The 19304-nt window shown below is 41.9% G+C and overlaps 1 protein-coding gene across 11 annotated transcripts in view; it reads left to right on the top strand.

Annotated features, from left to right (window-relative positions):
• Positions 1-19304, top strand: part of LRP1B (LDL receptor related protein 1B) — a 1327274-nt gene that overhangs the window by 1246394 nt on the left and 61576 nt on the right. For all 11 annotated transcript variants that reach the window (XM_073305381.1, XM_073305383.1, XM_073305382.1 and 8 more), the window contains one exon: positions 11707-11871. In XM_073305381.1, the coding sequence (XP_073161482.1) occupies positions 11707-11871 (165 nt within the window). The remainder of the gene's footprint in view (positions 1-11706; positions 11872-19304) is intronic.

Below are 19304 nucleotides of genomic sequence, written 5' to 3'. Positions count from 1 at the left end.
GGATGTTCCAGTGCTCTGAAAATCTATATGTCATCTGCAAAAAGAAAAAAGAAGACGGCAAAGAAGATGACAATGACAAATCACTATCCAGGATCCAGGAGTTTAAGCTGTTCTACAGATCCTTTAGGATGAGATCTTGAAGCACGCATATTCTGGTTTCTGCAGATAGCCAGGTTACCTAATCCACTTTACAAAATCATTTTATCTCAGTCGAAGGTAATACATTTGGTCATTCAACCCTTTTTTTCTGCTTCTTTTGAACCATCTCACTTATAGATCCTTATTTTCTATCATTCAAAACTGCTTCCTCATAACTAGCCTCCCCAAGGCAAATATTCAAAATTGCACTCAGTGGAAGTATCCTACTGTATTTTACACCGTTAAAGTTGTTGTTATTTCATATTGTGTGTTATGATAAATATGCATGTCTCTACATTTGATAAAAATAATTTGTTAGTTTATTATGAAGACAGCATGTTTTTATTACATTTCTGTTAAGAGGTGGGGTTTTGTAAATGATGTTACATATATTGTTTGTCCTTAGCAATGTTAATTTTGTTGTTGTGTTTCAGAGATACACATCCTTTTTGTATGTGTGTTTAGGTTTAATAAAGATTGAGTTTGTTACATTTTAAATAATTGGGTTGGACGGGTCACTAAATTATTAAGTTCAAAGAATAAGTGGTGTTGACCAAACTAATAATGGCTCGTGAGCAGATCTGTATTCCTGATCCAGCAAAGAATTTAAGCATGTGACTATTCCCATACTAAAGTTAAGCTTGAATTTAAATGCTTTGCTGGATTGGGTCCTCAATGTGCAACTGACATAATACGTACACTCACTACATAGCTAAATTAGCTAGGTATCTGTTTGCATCCCAGCTTTTACTTTCAACATTAATAGGTATTACAGAATAATTATAGATGACTGTGTCAGAACCAAGCTTAGAACTCAAGACTCTTGACTTCATAGTCCCTACCCATTTGTCAACAATGCCTTCCATCCAAGTCATTAAATCTGTCTGTGCTTTACTTACTTCATTTGGAAAAAATGTGACTATTAATAATGCTTTGCACTTACAGAGCTTTTTTCTTTTGTAGCTTTCAGTGCTTTTATTAAAAAATGAATAGGTTTATTGAAAATCAATTGGACTTCTGCTCTTCTATCATTGGGTGCTTAAAAACTTCCCCTCTCCTATCCTGATATCTCAGTTATCTTAAATACAGAGCACCTTGTACGTGTGGTACTGTTGTGTAGTGAGAAAGTTATGGGTCTTCCATCTCCTTGTTTTGCCATAAACTTTCAATGTAATTTTTAGGAATGACATAACTCTTTGTTCCTCTGTTACCCCTCTGGAAATGGATCTGTATTCATTTCCCCCTGATCCGAGGAATTATTTTGATTGGGAATTGAAGGAGGATAAATTTTATTGGGGGGCAGGGGGATTTCTTGCATTTTTCAGAAGTAGTCTGTGCCAAAGACCTCAATGACAAACATACTCTGTTGTCTTTTTTTCCTGATGGCTACACTGATAGAGAATCATATCAAGTAAAAAGACCATAAATGACTTTTTGATTTTTCTAAGGAGAAAACAAGCAGGATTTTATGTGCATGGCTGATTAAAACCCATTGGCCCTTCATTATGTGTTATACTGAAGTCAAAAGAGAGAGAATCCTTCTTTTGCTCCCCTTGAGATGACCTTTCCCTATGTTCCATCGTTCTTTCTTTTAGGATCTCAGGGCTTGATACTTCCCCATGATGTAGCAGGCTGAGAGAGAGAGAGAGAGAGATCACGATAAATAATAGAAAGTGAATGACTTCATAATTTCCTTATTTCAATGTCTTATTTCAATCTGACCCACCCACATTTTTGCAAACAATTAAGTCTTTGATTTCCGTTCTTTTTAGGGAGTAGTACACATAGGGTTTTTTTTCTTCCCTAGAAAGAAGAGTGGAAGAGAGAGGAGACCCAGTAATGTATATTTATACCTATATAAGTAGTTCACAGAATAATGTGCAAATAATGGAGTTTTTGATTTCCTGGCAGTATCATAAAATTAAAAAGTTTGTTTTCGGTCACACTGAAAACACTTTTTTTTTTTTCTTCCAAAAAAGTGAAAGAAAAAAGTTCATACCAAATGAAACATCTTGTTCAGTCTGAAGTGCAACTTGTCTTTAGACTCTGAGAATTTTTAATGTTTAATTTTTAAAAGAAAATTAAAGGAAATTTCAAAATAAAAAGTTGCTTTGAATTGAAAAATTGAAATATCTTATTATTTTTAGTTTTTTCCAACTGAAAGAGTCTGCATAAATTCTTGAAATGTTTCAGTTTCACCATATTTGCAATTTTCACCAAAAAAACCTTCCAGAGTTTGGAATCCTTGCATATGCAGGTGGATTATTACTCTGTGCTCCAAATAGTAAACACATTAATTATGTTCCTAATTTATGTGCTTCGAGTGATTTGTCTTTTGTCATTAATTTAAATAACAGAATATAAACCTTAGCATAAACTTTCTTCTGAGCTTCTCTATTCCAAGTCTGTGCCCCCCACATGATCCTTCTGTTCAAGCCTTCATTTCCTACCAGCCCAGAAACATTGTCAGGCTCTCTTATATCCTGATTACGGTTGATAAGATTCACCTGATCTGAGTCAGGAAGAATAATTTTGCATCTTAACTTAGGTTTCTAGCCTCTAACATCAAGGCTACTTGTTTAAAAAGTCCTACATTCCTACATGGGGTTTGTCATAAATATAAAGGGAAGGGTAAACCCCTTTGAAATCCCTCCTGGCCAGGGGAAAGCTCCTCTCACCTGTAAAGGGTTAAGAAGCTAAAGGTAACCTCGCTGGCACCTGACCAAAATGACCAATGAGGAGACAAGATACTTTCGAAAGCTGGGAGGAGGGAGAGTAACAAAGGGTCTGTCTGTAGTCGTCTTGGCCGGGGACAGAACAGGAATGGAGTCTTAGAACTTTTAGTAAGTAATCTAGCTAGGTATGTGTTAGATTATGATTTCTTTAAATGGCTGAGAAAAGAATTGTGCTGAATAGAATAACTATTTCTGTCTGTGTATCTTTTTTGTAACTTAAGGTTTTGCCTAGAGGGGTTCTCTATGTTTTTGAATCTAATTACCCTGTAAGATATATACCATCCTGATTTTACAGGGGGGATTTCTTTATTTCTATTTACTTCTATTTTTTATTAAAAGTCTTCTTGTAAAACACTGAATGCTTTTTCATTGTTCTCAGATCCAAGGGTTTGGGTTTGTGGTCACCTATGCAAATTGGTGAGGCTTTTTATCCAACATTTCCCAGGAAAGGGGGGGGTGCAAGTGTTGGGAGGATTGTTCATTGTTCTTAAGATCCAAGGGTCTGGGTCTGTAGTCACCTAGGCAAATTGGTGAGGCTTTTTACCAAACCTTGTCCAGGAAGTGGGGTGCAAGGTTTTGGGAAGTATTTTGGGGGGAAGGACGCGTCCAAACAGCTCTTCCCCAGTAACCAGTATTAGTTTGGTGGTGGTAGCGGCCATTCCAAGGATAACGGGGGTAATATTTTGTACCTTGGGGAAGTTTTGACCTAAGCTGGTAAAGATAAGCTTAGGAGGTTTTTCATGCAGGTCCCCACATCTGTACCCTAGAGTTCAGAGTGGGGGAGGAACCTTGACATGGTGGCACAGTGGTGGGATTAACCTGAAATCATTTTGAGATCCAGTTGAGATTTTTTGAACTAGAAATACAGATTTTAAAAAGGAATTTTTAGGAAGTCCAGAAGGCAGCTTTGAAACTGAAAGCAGCTTGGTTTCTCTCTGCTTTGTGGCCAAGCAGAGACAAAAGGGGATTATCTTGTGAATTGCAGGTTTTCTTTGCCTGGAGGCAGGGTACTTAACTCCTGCAGGGAAATTCACAGTCTTCCAACCCAGAGGTTTTTTTTTTTTTCTTTTCTTCCTAAAAGTAAATAGGGGGTGTGTGCTCTACCCATTTGCCTGGAGACAAAAGTGGCAGGGTTTTTTTTTAGGATTTTGATTTTTTTTTTTTGTTTTACAAGGAGCACAGGTTTGAAAAGAAATTTTTTTCTTCTTTGGGCTGGGTAAGCAGGTTTCCAAGTAGTTGGAGGTTTTTTGCTTTAATTTGGGCCCAGAGCAGAGACAAGGGAATTGTCTTTTTCTGTAGGCTGACAATCACTATCAGAGAATAGGTATTCTATTCCAGCACAGCAAAATTTTACAGCCAAGTTTTGTTTGTTTATTTCTAAACCTCGGGTGTAAAGTTAGTTAAAAACAGAGAGGTTAGAATGGCCAAATCCTCAGCTCGACTACAGCTGGAATTAGCCAAATTTCAGGCTGAGGAAAAACAAAGGGAACATGAAAGACAGATAGAACTCATGCAGCTGAAGAAGGAACAAGAAAGGGAGGCAGAACAACACCAAGAGGCTGCCCACAAGAGGGAAATGGAGGCAAGGAAGCATGTGGAGGAGGAGAAGGAAAAAGAGAGGAAGCATGTGGAGGAGATGGAGAGGATAAAGGCCCAGCAGAATATACCAACAAACCCTAGCAATCCTTCTCCAGGTACCACTTCCCATCCCAGAAAGTTCCCCACCTACAAGGCAGGTGATGATACTGAGGCCTTCTTAGAAAACTTCGAAAGGGCCTGCCTTGGGTACAACATCTCTACTGACCAATACATGGTAGAGCTGAGGCCGCAGCTCAGTGGACCCTTAGCTGAGGTGGCAGCTGAAATGCCTAAAGAACACATGAACAAGTATGAACTGTTTAAATCCAAGGCGAGAGTCAGAATGGGGATAACACCCGAGCAGTCTCGTCAGAGGTTCAGAGCCCTAAGGTGGAAACCAGACATGTCATTTACCCGACATGCCTACCACATTGTAAAACATTGGGATGCCTGGATATCAGGAGCAAGTGTTGAATCTCCAGTAAATTTGCCCTTCCTAATGCAAATGGAACAATTCTTAGAGGGTGTTCCTGAGGAAATAGAAAGATACATCCTAGATGGGAAACCCAAAACTGTAATTGAGGCAGGAGAGATTGGAGCCAGATGGGTGGAGGTGGCAGAGAAGAAGAAAACTGGTCGCAGTTGGAGCGGAGACCAGAAGGGACCACCCCAGACCACACCCTATTACCGGGGGCCGCCCAAAGCCCCACCTACCTCCCAAAGAACCCTCCAGACCCCTTATCGTCCCACCACCCCGTTCTCCAGCAACCCTCCTCGCCCCAGTGACCCGTCAGCTGGACGATGTTTTAAGTGTAACGAGCTGGGGCATGTAAAGGCCAACTGCCCCAAGAACCCCAACAGATTACAGTTCATTGCACCGGAATCACACCAGAGGTCCACAGGCCCAGATACCTCCCAGATACCCTTGGAGCGGAGGGAAACTGTGAGTGTGGGTGGGAAGAAGGTCACCGCGTGGAGGGACACCGGAGCACAAGTGTCAGCTATCCATGCTTCCTTAGTGGACCCCAATTTAATCAACCCAGAGATCCAAGTGACGATTCAACCCTTCAAGTCCAACTCTTTCAATTTGCCTACAGCCAAGTTGCCTGTCCAGTACAAGGGCTGGTCAGGAATGTGGACTTTTGCAGTCTATGATGATTATCCCATCCCCATGCTGTTGGGGGAAGACTTGGCCAATCATGTGAAGCAGGCCAAGAGGGTGGGAATGGTCACCCGCAACCAGGCTAAACAAGCCGTGATGCCTAGCTCTGTTCCGGAAACTTCTATCAGGACCCAGTCAGAGGTGATGGACCTGGACCCCAGGCCAATGTCTGCAACAGCAGTAGTGGATCCAGTCCCAGAGACCCAGACGGAACCAGTCCCAGAACCGGAACCAGCCGAACAACCAACACCAGACCCTGTGTCAGCACTGAATCCAGTACTTGCAACCTCAACACCAGAGGGCCCCACCGAACCTGAACTGGCAGCAGCCGATAACCCTACACAAGAGGCTCAGCCGGAGCCTGAATCCCAACATAGTGCACCAGCGGAGAGCGGTTCACAGTCAACAGAAACAGCTCCATCCCCTATATCGCTTCCAGAGGGACCAAGCCTAGGTCCACAATCCCATGAGGAACTGATGTCTCCAGCATCAAGGGAACAGTTCCAGACCGAACAGGAAGCAGATGAAAGCCTCCAGAGAGCTTGGACGGCGGCACGGAGCAACCCACCGCCTCTCAGCTCTTCTAATCGATCCAGGTTTGTTGTAGAAAGAGGACTTTTATACAAGGAAACTCTTTCTGGGGGACACCAGGAAGACTGGCATCCTCAGAGACAGTTGGTAGTTCCAACTAAATACCGGGCCAAGCTCTTGAGCTTAGCCCATGATCACCCTAGTGGCCATGCTGGGGTGAACAGGACCAAAGACCGTTTGGGGGGGTCATTCCACTGGGAGGGAATGGGCAAGGATGTTTCTACCTATGTCCAGTCTTGTGAGGTGTGCCAAAGAGTGGGAAAACCCCAAGACCAGGTCAAAGCTCCTCTCCAGCCACTCCCCATCATTGAAGTTCCATTTCAGCGAGTAGCTGTGGATATTCTGGGTCCTTTTCCGAAAAAGACACCCAGAGGAAAGCAGTACATACTGACTTTCATGGATTTTGCCACCCGATGGCCGGAAGCAGTAGCTCTAAGCAACACCAGGGCTAAAAGTGTGTGCCAGGCACTAGCAGACATTTTTGCCAGGGTAGGTTGGCCCTCCGACATCCTCACAGATGCAGGGACTAATTTCCTGGCAGGAACTATGAAAAACCTTTGGGAAGCTCATGGGGTAAATCACTTGGTTGCCACTCCTTACCATCATCAAACAAATGGCATGGTGGAGAAGTTTAATGGAACTTTGGGGGCCATGATACGTAAATTCGTAAATGAGCACTCCAATGATTGGGACCTAGTATTGCAGCAGTTGCTCTTTGCCTACAGAGCTGTACCACATCCCAGTTTAGGGTTTTCCCCATTTGAACTTGTATATGGCCGTGAGGTTAAGGGGCCATTGCAGTTGGTGAAGCAGCAATGGGAGGGATTTACACCTTCTCCAGGAACTAACATTCTGGACTTTGTAACCAACCTACAAACCACCCTCCGAACCTCTTTAGCCCTTGCTAGAGAAAACTTACAGGATGCTCAAAAAGAGCAAAAAGCCTGGTATGATAAACATGCCAGAGAGCGTTCCTTCAAAGTAGGAGACCAGGTCATAGTCTTAAAGGCGCTCCAGGCCCATAAAATGGAAGCATCGTGGGAAGGGCCATTCGTGGTCCAGGAGCGCCTGGGAGCTGTTAATTATCTCATAGCATTCCCCACCTCCAACCGAAAGCCTAAGGTGTATCATATTAATTCTCTAAAGCCCTTTTATTCCAGAGAATTAAAGGTTTGTCAGTTTACAGCCCAGGGAGGAGATGACGCTGAGTGGCCTGAAGGTGTCTACTACGAAGGGAAATGTGCTGGTGGTGTGGAAGAGGTGAACCTCTCCATGACCCTTGGGCGTATGCAGCGACAGCAGATCCAGGAGCTGTGCACTAGCTATGCGCCAACGTTCTCAGCCACCCCAGGACTGACTGAACGGGCATACCACTCCATTGACACAGGTAATGCTCACCCAATTAGGGTCCAACCTGACTGAACGGGTGTCTCCTCAAGCTAAAACTGCTATAGAACGGGAGATCCAGGATATGTTACAGATGGGTGTAATCCGCCCCTCTGAAAGTGCATGGGCATCTCCAGTGGTTCTAGTTCCCAAACCAGATGGGGAAATACGTTTTTGCGTGGACTACCGTAAGCTAAATGCTGTAACTCGCCCTGACAACTATCCCATGCCACGCACAGATGAACTATTAGAGAAACTGGGAAGGGCCCAGTTCATCTCTACCTTGGACTTAACCAAGGGGTACTGGCAGGTACCGCTAGATGAATCTGCCAAGGAAAGGTCAGCCTTCATCACACATCTCGGGCTGTATGAATTTAATGTACTCCCTTTCGGGCTGCGAAATGCACCCGCCACTTTCCAAAGACTTGTAGATGGTCTCCTAGCGGGATTAGGAGAATATGCAGTCGCCTACCTTGACGATGTGGCCATATTTTCGGATTCCTGGGCAGACCACCGGGAACATCTACAAAAAGTCCTTGAGCGCATAAGGGAGGCAGGACTAACTGTTAAGGCTAAGAAGTGTCAAATAGGCCTAAACAGAGTGACTTACCTTGGACACCAGGTGGGTCAAGGAACTATCAGCCCCCTACAGGCCAAAGTGGATGCTATCCAAAAGTGGCCTGTCCCAAAGTCAAAGAAACAAGTTCAATCCTTCTTAGGCTTGGCCGGTTATTACAGACGATTTGTACCGCACTACAGCCAAATCGCTGCCCCACTGACAGACCTAACCAAAAAGAAACAGCCAAATGCTGTTCAGTGGACCGGAAAGTGTCAGAAGGCCTTTAACAAGCTTAAAGCGACACTCATGTCTGACCCTGTACTAAGGGCCCCAGACTTTGACAAACCGTTCCTAGTAACCACAGATGCATCCGAGCGTGGTGTGGGAGGAGTTTTAATGCAGAAAGGACCTGATCAAGAATTCCACCCTGTAGTGTTTCTCAGCAAAAAACTGTCTGAGAGGGAAAGCAACTGGTCAGTCACTGAAAAAGAATGTTATGCCATTGTCTACGCTCTGGAAAAGCTACGCCCATATGTTTGGGGACGGCGTTTCCACCTGCAAACCGACCATGCTGCACTAAAGTGGCTTCACACCGTCAAAGAAACTAACAAAAAACTTCTTCGGTGGAGTTTAGCTCTCCAAGATTTTGATTTCGACATCCAACACATCTCAGGAGCTTCTAACAAAGTGGCTGATGCACTCTCCCGTGAAAGTTTCCCAGAATCAACTGGTTAAAATCGTCCTTGAGATGTGGAAAATATTGATAGTCTTTATGTACTTGGTAGTATATTTAGAGATGCATGTGTCTTATTAACTCTGTTTTCCTAGAGCTCCAGGAAGAAATCCCAGCCAGTGTTTCACCCTAGCTGAGATTTGGGGGGCGTGTCATAAATATAAAGGGAAGGGTAAACCCCTTTGAAATCCCTCCTGGCCAGGGGAAAGCTCCTCTCACCTGTAAAGGGTTAAGAAGCTAAAGGTAACCTCGCTGGCACCTGACCAAAATGACCAATGAGGAGACAAGATACTTTCGAAAGCTGGGAGGAGGGAGAGTAACAAAGGGTCTGTCTGTAGTCGTCTTGGCCGGGGACAGAACAGGAATGGAGTCTTAGAACTTTTAGTAAGTAATCTAGCTAGGTATGTGTTAGATTATGATTTCTTTAAATGGCTGAGAAAAGAATTGTGCTGAATAGAATAACTATTTCTGTCTGTGTATCTTTTTTGTAACTTAAGGTTTTGCCTAGAGGGGTTCTCTATGTTTTTGAATCTAATTACCCTGTAAGATATATACCATCCTGATTTTACAGGGGGGATTTCTTTATTTCTATTTACTTCTATTTTTTATTAAAAGTCTTCTTGTAAAACACTGAATGCTTTTTCATTGTTCTCAGATCCAAGGGTTTGGGTTTGTGGTCACCTATGCAAATTGGTGAGGCTTTTTATCCAACATTTCCCAGGAAAGGGGGGGGTGCAAGTGTTGGGAGGATTGTTCATTGTTCTTAAGATCCAAGGGTCTGGGTCTGTAGTCACCTAGGCAAATTGGTGAGGCTTTTTACCAAACCTTGTCCAGGAAGTGGGGTGCAAGGTTTTGGGAAGTATTTTGGGGGGAAGGACGCGTCCAAACAGCTCTTCCCCAGTAACCAGTATTAGTTTGGTGGTGGTAGCGGCCATTCCAAGGATAACGGGGGTAATATTTTGTACCTTGGGGAAGTTTTGACCTAAGCTGGTAAAGATAAGCTTAGGAGGTTTTTCATGCAGGTCCCCACATCTGTACCCTAGAGTTCAGAGTGGGGGAGGAACCTTGACAGGGTTGTAGAACTCTGCCACTCTGTTACATCTTGAAACCATACTTTTAATATTCCTAAATTAGTAAAATCCAAAATTGTTATAGCCCTGCTGGTTAATAATTATATAAAATCATATTAACATTCTTGAACAAACTTATTTTATAAAGAAAATAAATTGATAAGGAATATTGGATTTTTATATTTTTCTGTGTATTTCTATGGGGACCTATTTATTCCAGCATCATAGTATTATTTTAATAATTGCTCTATTTCTGATGACATCAGCTATAACCAAAATAAAGGAAAATGTTTCCTTTTCCTCTTATTTTTTCAAAACACACAATTGTCCCTTAGTTATTATACATGTGCAAACCAGTGAGATTGCAAAAGTTTAACTGAGTTCCATATTTGATCCAATAAATTAGTATTATTTTTGTGGACATTTTCATGCATGTGCATCTCAGTATGAACAACGAAATACACTTTGAACTGTATGAAAGGATGTATTAAAGGATTTCCATCTTAATCCATTCAAATTATCCAATCCTAGAGTATTCTAGAAGAAACAGAAACCTTTGTTATATATTATTTTAGCTCCAAAACACTAATCTTGGGAAACATCTATATTTCTGGTGGACATAATACTGAATTCTTCCTGGAGATTTGTGACATCCTTTTTCTTAAAATGGACACTTCCGCAATTGTAGGCCAAGATTGAAATGCAGGAATAGACAGACATTTTAATTAGTTCAATTTCACATGATCCACTTTGTAAGCAATGGAAAGATGGCCCAAACTGGATTTGAAAGCTGTCTGGATATTTAAGCAACCTAACGATTATAATTATTTGAACTTTTCAGCATCGTATACATGATATTCTACAATTGATTTCTTCTTGATGTCATTGAATGTTTTGTGCATTGAAACAGACATAAATATATTAATTTCTTGACATGTTCTGATGCTGTTACCAAAGTAGGCACCACTATAATGGAAGACAGTAGGTTTATGCCTGAGCTGAATTGGGCTTCAAGAGTATTATTATTTATGTTACATAGTGCCTGGGGCTTAGTGAGAATGGGCTACACACTGTACAAACAGAGAAGTAGGCAGGCCCTTCCCCAAAAAGATTACAATTTAAATAGCCAAGACAGAGTAGGGGAAATGAATATATGAAGAGACTGCTGTTTGCAAGTGTAAAGTGATTGTCTCTAAACATGTTAGTTCTGCATGTTGGGGGGAGGGTGGGTTGGGGGAGACATAAAGGATAGACTAGGATAGGGGTAATCCATTATTTTATTGTCAAGGTCCAAATGTCTTGTTAAAGGTATAGTCAAAGTCCAAACTCCAGAGAAAATAACACTAAAATAATGATGATGATAATAATAAGTAAATAAAAAGATTTTATTGCTCATTCAAAAATGTGTGGTGGTCCAGATTTGGCCCGCAGTCTGCCTATTGACTACCCTGGCTAGAGGGTTTGGTTTGTTTTTAAATCCTTTGGGTGGGGGTGAGTTAGGAGTCTATTAGCTGAACAGAAAGACAAAGGCAAAGAGGACATAGAAAGGAAAGAGTAAAAGGGCTAGGGGAAGAGTGCAGGAGGGCAAGCCAGGTGACGTAGGAGAGTATAGTTTTCCCAAGTCCCCCGATGGAAACTAAATTCTGATTCTGCAGCCCTTACAATGGAAGTATTCAAATGAGTAATCATTTTCTCTGATTATTTGAAACAGAATTTTTGAAAAGCCCAGTAACCTTTATGAATTTTTACTACAGAGGATACATGTAGACTGTCTTGTGAAAATGGAGGAAGATGCATTATGAATGAGAAGGGTGATTTAAGATGTCACTGTTGGCCAAACTATTCTGGAGAAAGATGTGAAACCAACCACTGTTACAATTACTGTCAAAATGGAGGAACTTGTGTAGCCTCTGCTCTTGGTAAATATTTGCATGCAGCTTCTATACTTTTATCTTGACTGAAATGTTTTGATTTATTCTACACATGTACCCAATTTCCGCCCCCCCTTTTCCTTGAACTATTTGTTGTAACCTTTTAATGGATTTCAAATTTTCTATCCACACATAAAGCCTCTCCTCCTCAACTTGGTTTTTAAAACCTACTACAAATCGCTTACATTATATAAACCCTGTCTGTCTTGTTAGGATAATTGTTGTACCAATAAAATAAAAACCAGCAGGATCTTATTAAAGGGAAAAAGGCAAAATACCACATTTATTGTGAATACAGAAAGAATCATAGTAAGCAGTTAGTTATAGCTATAACATTCCATTCAATCTCATATTTATTCTCACATTCATTCATACAAACACACACACACACACAGGTTCTGCAAGGTTGTTATCATAGTTACCAGCCTTAGAGTTGCTCATGCCAAGTCACTGGCCAGGTGGCCTGGACATGAGGAGGGAGCAGGGCCTTGTCAGATGCTCATCTGATGCTCCTGGAAGTTGGTTTGCAGAATCAGACCCCAAAGTTCTCACTTTTTAGAGTCTATTTTTATAGGAATTTCTTCCTATGCCAGTCTATGGGAATTGCTTCATCATGCTGTTGCTGAATCAATCAGCAGATAGCACATTCCTGACGGCTCCAAGATGTTATCTTGTTCTTTGGTTCTCCCATTCTTGAGGCTGTTGGGTGGATTCCAGTCTGCCCTCCAGGGGGGTCCTCTGGTTATTTCCACTTGACGCCTTCTTCAGCCGATGGACACTGGATTCTTAGGCTGGCACCTCCCTGATCATTCAGTTATTATCCACACCAAGCATCCATCCACATACATCCTCTATCTCTATTTTAATCACAATTGTTAATACAACAAAAGGGTGGGGAGTCTCTGGGTGCTGTTTCTGTTGTTAGAGTATTGCTTTGAGTCTCTCTCTCTGTGAATTGCTTTGAGAACAGACTCTGTCTTAGAATGTACTAACACAATTAGCAGCTTGCAAGTTTCACACATAGAGGGAGAGAAAGAGTACCAAAAACCAAGAGACCTCTTAATTAGTAATACCCTGGAATTTAAACTCTGGGGAATCAAACTCATTTGTGATTTTTAATACAGAACTTCTTTAATATGATCCAACATAATCCCCCTTTTGACACTAAGATTTATAATCGTCAGTGTCACTTTCTATGTAGCCTATTCAAGAGAAAGTACTGTGAGGCAATTTGAGTTTGTGATTCCAATTCATGCCACATACATGATCCTAGTGATGTATCTTTACTACAAGGTTCTGGGGCAACAGGCAAGGTGAGGCACACCCACTTTTGAGGAGTCCATTCGGTACAACCTCTAGTGTCCAATAGCTTCCCTCCCTCCCCAGCTCACTGGCTCAAGGTCCAGGGTAGCCAAAAGGATCCCATGTGTAATATGGGGAGTGGGTTAACCTTCAATACCTTTGCCTCCAGGGACTGTTGGTGTGCAATTTTGACAACAATTTCTCCCATTAACAAGTCTGGTTTACAATAGTGGAAACATATTGCATCCATTCATATTGATAAGTGTCAAACAATGATCTCTTTCTTTTTTAACAAATGCATCAAACCCTTAATATTTCCCAATAGGACCCAGAACATTTTGTGTTCCAAAGTAGCTAGTGCAAGTATCTGCATTTCAGTGCATCCCATAGTTATGGCTGTGTAGTTTCCTATTTCTAATATTTTTTTTTTTCTTATGGATAAGCCATGTGGTAGTATTAAGCCATTACTAAAGATTCCATTGGCCTTTTAGGTTACCCAGACCAATTTGGACCAAGTCTACATTGGCATGTACTTGTTTTTGTATCAGGCTGTCCTGTAGCTGGGACAGAAAGCTTAATTTATTTTTAAGTTCCTGCAGGTCTTCAGTATTTTTTTTTTAAACACACAACAGTGCGAGCAACAACACAAAACACAAGACAAAACATAGAACACAGAACACAATTTCTATTGTGACAGTAGATTCATGGTATTGGGTTGCTTTTCAGCTGGCAGCTTTTCCTGATTTTCTGAAAGACAAAAAGAACATGTTTCTACCCCTTTTGGGGTGGCAGATTATTGCTTAAAATATTTCTTTTACAAATACCCTTGCTGATTGCAGGCAAAACAGAGAAATTGCCCCCATATTTTCCTGTTTTTGTTCTATAGGCAGGCCAGGTTTCAAAGGCTTTTATCTTTTAAGGGTTATGGGGAACTTATCCCACTGTTTAGTCATTAAATCCCTGAGTTTTCCTTCTTATACAGCAGACCAAGTTTATAATGTTTTTCCTGCTGTGTTAAGCTTTAAGTTGTATTTACAGGTAATAACTGAGAAGCATCATTACCATACGACCTTAAAGGATTTTTCCAAAAATCATACACACTATACGTTGTTACAGGGATACTTATTATCATTAAATGTATTAAAATTATCTTGTTATCCCATGCCTTTTATTTAGACAATTTGTTTGCTGACCAGGTATGTCCTTTATCTGCAGCTCCTTTGTGCTGCTAGTTCTTTCCTTCCTTTATCATTTAGATAATTTGCATTTTCACAGAAACTTCCTGCTTTTGGATTTAAAGCCATCAGCAGCTCAGAGACTCTATCTTAAAAGGGACACAATCAACTTTCACCAGAGTTTTGATTACTTTTAACTTCTGCTTCCAAAACACACAGCAATCTGAAAAAGAAAACCCAACCTATTGTGGCTCCCTTTGGAGCCCTAATAGCATTTTAATTAAGTAGCATGGTATGTTTGCATTTCTTTTGCCCCTTCTACAATATACCCTGCACATGTTCTGGGGCAAATGCACATTTCTTCCATAGTTTAACTTCTATAACATTATCCAGATCCATTTTTACATAAGGTGTCACTATTTCTTTTTTTTTGCTTACAGAGTTTTCATGTACCTTTATCAAAGTGACAGTCTGATTACTCAGAGCCATTTTAAGACTCAGTGTTTCTAACATTGCTTCTTTTTGTTTTGTGCACCTCACCCCTGCTGTTGCTTCAGAGAGGCACTGTCTTTTTTTATTTATTTTTTTTTACTACAACTCTCATCTGCTATTTTGTTACAAAAACAAACAAACAAAAAACAAACAAAAAGAATCCAATTTTTTTTTTTAATATATTCTCCTGATTTTGACTGCCCTGCTGCAGCCACAACTTAAAAACATTTTAAATTTTGTAAAGCATTGAGTTACCTTTTAAGGGTTAAATGCCAAATCCCAAAGCCAAACAACACTAATTACCTGTGTCTAGCAAAAAGGTCTGTCAGTTTTGCAACTTTGAATTAAAGAGTCAAATGGATTTTTAGTGGCATTAACAAAAACAAAACTAACTGGTCCTTAGAACTTTACATATTTACACACACACAGATACATACACATTTTCTTTTCCTTCAACATCCCTTCCACACTGCTCTGTTTTTTACATCTTACATTCCCTTTATACATTTGAGGCAGTTAAGTTCCAATAGAACCCTCTTATGTTCTTTTAGCAAGTTTGACTAAATTGTCCAGTCAAATGATTTTAATCAGATAGTTTATTTTTGCCTGGCTAATTTACAGACATTCCTTTGGAAAAGGGCCCATTTTTCTTTCAGAATGGCTGCAAAGAAACCAAGAATGCTCTAACACTTTTCCTTTTTAACATTTTCGGTTAAAAGTTGTTTGGGTGAAATACAAAGTTTAACTGCTTAATTCCCTCCAGCCTCTGCAGAGTTAACTTTTTTTTTTTTTTTTTTACTCTCTTTTCTCTTTGTAATTATGCCTGGGGGTGCCGTACATAGGACCTTCTCCCCCTTTACCTGCCTCCCTCCAGCCTCTGCAGAGTTAACTTTTTCACTCTTTTTGTATTCCTGGAGTGCCTCTTTCACTATTTTCAGCTGGCTTTGGATATTTGTAGCCAGCACCTTCCAATTGTCTGCTCCCTTTTCCATTTGTGCCTTTTCCTCTTTACATGAAGACAAGCGGAGAGAAGAATCCTTACATGCCTCCCACAACAACCAAATTGCTGCTGCATCTCTTTTGGCAGCACTAGAAGGTTTGTATATGAGGATATACTGAGCCAATCTATCCTCTAGGTCCGAAATAGTGCAGACATCAGCTAGGGCTTGTTTAGTCCAAGGACTGTGCCCAAATTTTTGAAGGATTTGTTTAAAAGGTGTAATTTCTTTAACAAAAGGTGAGGTTGGAGTTCCTTCTGACTCCATTCCTCCCTCTAGTACTGGCTTACCCTGTTTTCTTTTAAACATCTTAACATGGATATTTCAATCTCTTTGTCACTGCTGGTATTACTTAGCAAGTGACACAGCCTAGATTCTGAAATCATAGCTTAATCTATGCGTTTTTCCCCTGCTACCTTCCCGGAGGCCAGCAGGTCCCCTGCTACCTTCCCAGAGGCCAGCAGGTCCAGTTAACCTGTTTCTCCCTGCTACCTTCTCGGAGGCCAGCAGGTCCGGTTAACCTGTTCTTCCCTGCTACCTTCTCGGAGGCCAGCAGGTCCCCTGCTACCTTCTCGGAGGCCAGCAGGTCTGGTTTAATCTGTTTTTCCTGCTACCTTCTCGGAGGCCAGCAGGTCCCCTGCTACCTTCTCAGAGGCCAGCAGGTCTGGTTTAATCTGTTTTCCCTACTACCTTCTCGGAGGCCAGCAGGTCCCCTGCTACCTTCTCGGAGGCCAGCAGGTCTGGTTAATCTGTTTTTCCTGCTACCTTCTCGGAGGCCAGCAGGTCCCCTGCTACCTTCTCGGAGGCCAGCAGGTCTGGTTTAATCTGTTTTCCCTACTACCTTCTCGGAGGCCAGCAGGTCTCCTGCTACCTTCTCGGAGGCCAGCAGGTCTGGTTTAATCTGTTTTTCCTGCTACCTTCTCGGAGGCCAGCAGGTCCCCTGCTACCTTCTCAGAGGCCAGCAGGTCTGGTTTAATCTGTTTTTCCTGCTACCTTCTCGGAGGCCAGCAGGTCCCCTGCTACCTTCTCGGAGGCCAGCAGGTCTGGTTTAATCTGTTTTTCCTGCTACCTTCTCGGAGGCCAGCAGGTCTGGTTTAATCTGTTTTTCCTGCTACCTTCTCGGAGGCCAGCAGGTCTGGTTAACCTAATAGAAATGCCTAGCTCACTAGAGCTGGCGGTGTGCACACCAATATTTACAATAACTGAGGTTTTTTACCAATATTCCCCCTTTCGCAATTCTCCACCAAAATGTTGTACCAATAAAATAAAAACCAGCAGGATCTTATTAAAGGGAAAAAGGCAAAATACCACATTTATTGTGAATACAGAAAGAATCATAGTAAGCAGTTAGTTATAGCTATAACATTCCATTCAATCTCATATTTATTCTCACATTCATTCATACAAACACACACACACACACAGGTTCTGCAAGGTTGTTATCATAGTTACCAGCCTTAGAGTTGCTCATGCCAAGTCACTGGCCAGGTGGCCTGGACATGAGGAGGGAGCAGGGCCTTGTCAGATGCTCATCTGATGCTCCTGGAAGTTGGTTTGCAGAATCAGACCCCAAAGTTCTCACTTTTTAGAGTCTATTTTTATAGGAATTTCTTCCTATGCCAGTCTATGGGAATTGCTTCATCATACTGTTGCTGAATCAATCAGCAGATAGCACATTCCTGACGGCTCCAAGATGTTATCTTGTTCTTTGGTTCTCCCATTCTTGAGGCTGTTGGGTGGATTCCAGTCTGCCCTCCAGGGGGGTCCTCTGGTTATTTCCACTTGACGCCTTCTTCAGCCGATGGACACTGGATTCTTAGGCTGGCACCTCCCTGATCATTCAGTTATTATCCACACCAAGCATCCATCCACATACATCCTCTATCTCTATTTTAATCACAATTGTTAATACAACAAAAGGGTGGGGAGTCTCTGGGTGCTGTTTCTGTTGTTAGAGTATTGCTTTGAGTCTCTCTCTCTGTGAATTGCTTTGAGAACAGACTCTGTCTTAGAATGTACTAACACAATTAGCAGCTTGCAAGTTTCACACATAGAGGGAGAGAAAGAGTACCAAAAACCAAGAGACCTCTTAATTAGTAATACCCTGGAATTTAAACTCTGGGGAATCAAACTCATTTGTGATTTTTAATACAGAACTTCTTTAATATGATCCAACATAATGCCATAATAGGGTTCTTTAATTGGAGGTAGGGCTTTTTCCATGATTGCTGCTTTCTCCTGCTGCTCTCATCAGAGTGCTGGGCACTTGACCACCCCGCTTTGCACAAGATGGAGCTTTTCCTCTACCCCATAAAAGATCATCATCATGCTGACCTCTACATTGTTTTACACCAATTCTTCTCTTGGCAAGAGGAATGAAAACACTTCTCTTTATTAAATATGAAACAGACAGTTGAGACAATATCCAAAGCCTGCAGCTTTGGTACAGGTAACCTGCTGTTTGTATAACATACTAGTCAGGATGGTATGGAATTGTGCATTCAAGCCACAAGTCTTGCTCCTTCTGACCCCGGGGCAAGATTGGCTCCTCTGCAGCCATAAGTCTAAACTCCTCCTCATCTCTCAATCATGTCTCATCACCATGTGTGGCATATGTCCATGATATAACTTCTAAATATTCGAAAAAGGTGACACTTCATTTTGGATTCATTTAACATGTTTATTACTCTGTGTGTGTGTGTCTGTCTGTCTACTGCAGCTAATTTCTAAAAATTCTCTAGTTTCCTAGCCACCTTGGGCTTGCTGGAATTGTCCCCTTCTTTCTTTTTCACCACTCCCATATCTGCCACTCAATTTTCATGGACAGACAAGTGCATACATCTACATAGTCGTCTTTCCAAATATTTTCCTTAACAGCCTTTGACCAGTGGATACCAATCTGTTCCTGCAAAGTGTCTCCTGGCATCTCAGTTTTAAAAAGCACCTGTGTCCCCTGTGGTTTTCCCTGTAGATAGAGGTGGACCCCTTTTTGGCTATCTGCCACCCTAGCTTATGGGCAGGCTTCTAGATTCCATATCCACCTTATTCCTTCACCCACAATAGCCCTCCTCCTGAGAAGGAATACCCCAGCCAGGGAAGTTCCCCAGCATTTTAGCAATGGAAAGGTGGTAGTTATGAGCCAATTCCTCCTATATATTTGTGGGGAGTACATCTATACCTACCCCAATGTAGTGTCTGATGGCCTGCTGATGGCCCCCTGTGGCCTGCTTAGGGGTGTAGGTCATCTCCAGCTACTGTGTCCCATCTCCTATCTTTTGCTTGAAGGGTAGCCTCTGCTGTTACTACCTTCACTGCTGCCTGGCCTCTAACTCTCGGCTCGGGACCAGGATAGGGGAGCAAATAGACTCTGCTCTGTTCACTGCTTCTGCCCTGCCTCTCCTCAGGCCGGGGGGTGGACTTGGCTGTAGTTGCAGTGCTGAAAGGAACACTGCTG

This window comes from Lepidochelys kempii, chromosome 11 (assembly GCF_965140265.1).
Source record: "Lepidochelys kempii isolate rLepKem1 chromosome 11, rLepKem1.hap2, whole genome shotgun sequence".
NCBI classification, from domain to species: Eukaryota; Metazoa; Chordata; order Testudines; family Cheloniidae; genus Lepidochelys; species Lepidochelys kempii.
Note: the sequence above shows the minus strand (reverse complement) of the source record. Positions and strands in the feature narration are given on the sequence as shown.